The 2,909-nt window shown below is 49.8% G+C and overlaps 1 protein-coding gene across 1 annotated transcript in view; it reads left to right on the forward strand.

Moving 5' to 3' along the window:
* ISY1 (ISY1 spliceosome associated protein) overlaps window positions 1-2,909 on the forward strand; it is a gene marked incomplete at its 5' end in the record, with an annotated part of 24,608 nt that overhangs the window by 2,027 nt on the left and 19,672 nt on the right. Inside the window, 3 exons of the mRNA XM_027768813.1 lie at window positions 562-613; window positions 1,299-1,364; window positions 1,535-1,577. Coding sequence (XP_027624614.1) covers window positions 562-613; window positions 1,299-1,364; window positions 1,535-1,577 — 161 coding nt within the window. The remainder of the gene's footprint in view (window positions 1-561; window positions 614-1,298; window positions 1,365-1,534; window positions 1,578-2,909) is intronic.

The raw sequence follows: 2,909 nt of genomic DNA on the forward strand, positions 1-2,909 counted from the left end.
AAGAACCCCCCCCCCCCCCCCCCGTGGGTGGTATGGCCATGCCACAATCCCTTCTCTTCTTGGGATTTTGGGCACATATGCACTCACGCCCAGTGTGAGTTTCAGACCGCCGGGTCCAGGACTCAAAGTGTGGTTGGCCATGTGGGAGTTCAGCGACATAACCATTACACCATTTGCTGGTACCTCTGCTAGTATTTCTGATAGCCTCCAGAACTTCAACTCAGTGAGTGTTTCCTGTGAGTGGTGCAGGGGCTGTGTGAATGACAGCCAGGCCCCCAACTTACTAGTCTTTGATCTTCTGATGTATTGCTTATCACAACGGTTTGGTAAGCAGTTTGTCACGGCCCTTACACTCAGTGTGAGTAAACTGGGTACTTGAACATTTAGGAACACACATGGCCTTATAGCCTTTTCTCCTTGGAACACAGAAACCTTGACTATCCTGCCGTTAAATTGAACATGTGACACTAACGTGATCACGAGCGAGTCTACTCCATTCTGGAACTTGGAGGTAAGAAATCTGTGAGCAGGATTTAACAGAGTCTCATTTCCCCCTGGTAGGACGGCCTTAGCAAGATTTCGCCAAGCTCAGCTGGAAGAGGGAAAAGTGAAGGTTGGTATAAACTTTCCTGGTGGTCTTTGAAGTACCAGTAATAGTTACAGTGAAATTTTCTTCTTGATAGACTTCCAACTCCAACCCTTCCCACTGACTGTACCTTCTAGTAACTGTAAGGTACCACCGACAGCGGGGATGGCGTCATGTTGTGGCAGTGTCCTCTGCGATGTGATGACCAGGTGCTCCTTGTCATCACAGCTCTGTTTCCTGTTGAACAACAGGAAGTACAGTGTGATGTCGGGAGTAGCTCTTACTGAAACCATAATGATGTCACATCAAGCAGACTCGGTTGGACAGACGGTCATATGTACCACTCTTGGGTATTTCTCTCTGTCTCATATTTGTGTTCACATAACATGCGTATGTGTGTGCACACACGTGCGTAGGTAGGCTTGCTCCACACTGACGTTTCTGTAGACTTGTGACTGGCATGCCCAGACTGTGAGGTGGGCATCCCCTCTAGCCTTCTGTTACTGGGCTTCTGTGTTTTACTGGCCTAGCCACAGTGTGGTGGGTGCTTTTGTCTGTATGACCCGAGGAGGGATAGGGTGAAGACCATCTGGAACAGAGACCTGAGTGTATAGGATGTCGGACCTCTTGGCTTCTGGCCACAGGCTGAGAGTCCGGAATGATGCGCGTGTGACCCATGCTGCGGTACTATGCACTGCTCTGCTTCCCCTAGGAACGAAGACCTTTCCTCGCCTCTGAGTGTGCTGAGCTGCCGAAAGCTGAGAAGTGGAGACGACAGGTAGCTATGGGCGGCTCTGACCTTCCTGGGGTAACACGTCTCAGATTATTTATCTTGGTGACTCTGAAACCAGAATTATGAGTATTTTTAATTACTAGTTTTGAACTATATTTTATGTACTTTAAGACATTTTCAAAGTCATGATAATATACTTCTGGTTTTTTTCACAGATCATTGGGGAGATCTCTAAAAAAGTGGCTCAGATTCAGAATGGTAAGCTTCTTTGGTCCTGTTAAAGTGCTTGATTCTCGGACCCATTAGACTTGGGGTCTCTCCAGAACAGGCGGGTAGAAAGTTAGGGAGAGTATGGACAGTCCGAGCAACATCGTCAGTCAGTCTGACCCGTTTGGTGTTTACAGAACAGACCACCTTATAACACAAGACCAAGGTGTACTCAGAGGAGAGTAACTTTTCGTTTTTTGAGAACGCCCAGAGGCCCGGCCTGGTCATGTGGGTGGTAGGGCGCTGCTGCTGGTACTGGAGTCACACAGGAAGGCCCTGGGTGCGGAGGCTAGGAAGGCCTGTAGGCTTGCTTGTGGCCTCGGCTGGATGGGAGGCTAGAGTGCTGGGGGGTTGGGGCAGGGTCGTCCCTTGTCATGGATACCTCTTTGTACGTGGCTCTTGCTCTCATTTATGGAAGAAAGACATAGGAAAACTGGACACACACACATGCAAAAGAGCACATGGGATATAACATGATCTGGGCTACAAAACAAGTGAGGGGCCAGCAGGTGGCATAGTGGGTACGTCAAGATGGCATAGCAGTTATGTCTCTGGACTCCCACATGGCTGACTGTGATTCAGGTCCTGGACCTGGTGGCTTGAAAATCATGCCGGGGGACCAGCAGTTAGCGTAATGGCTACATCACTGGACTCCCATGTAGTCGACCGCGGTTCTAGTCCTGGACGCGGTGGCTTAAACTCAGTCTGGGCGCCTGTGTGTGCATGCCCAGGATCCTGAGAGGAGAATGGAGAAGAAGGGATTGCAGTGTGGCCATCCCCCCTGGGGGGTGATTTCTCCTTTTCTATCTCTGTTTCTCTCTGTCTCTGGCAAGCGTATGCGCCCTATAGCAAAAAAATAAAAAAAAAAAAAAAGAAAAGAAAATCATGCCAGGTGTTTGTGCATGCATGCCCAAAATCCTGGGAGGAGAATGGAGGAGAAGGATTTGTGGTGTGGCCATCCCCCCGGGGTAATTTCTCACTTCCTTCTCACTTTCTTTTGTGAGCGAGCACTCACGCTCTAAGGCAAAAACCTCTTAAAATAAAAAACGTTAGCAGGGCTAGACAGTGACATGGCAGGAAAGCCACTGGACCCACGTGGGAAAAGTCCTGGGACCCATGAGTGTGCCAGGCGCGCCCATGTGGCTGTGATCCCCGTGGCTGGAACGGGGAGGGGATGGGGGCCTGGACGTGAACACTCTGGGTGCCTGCCTCTGTGCTCTCTACATCTTTCTCTTTTTTATGGTAGAAATTAGTAAACTTGAAAAAGAAGCTCATGAGCCAGCCAGTGGCATGGTGGTTAGGACAGCTGGGGCCCACTTCAAG

This window comes from Tupaia chinensis, unplaced genomic scaffold, assembly GCF_000334495.1.
Source record: "Tupaia chinensis unplaced genomic scaffold, TupChi_1.0 Scaffold147500_2, whole genome shotgun sequence".
NCBI lineage: Eukaryota > Metazoa > Chordata > Mammalia > Scandentia > Tupaiidae > Tupaia > Tupaia belangeri.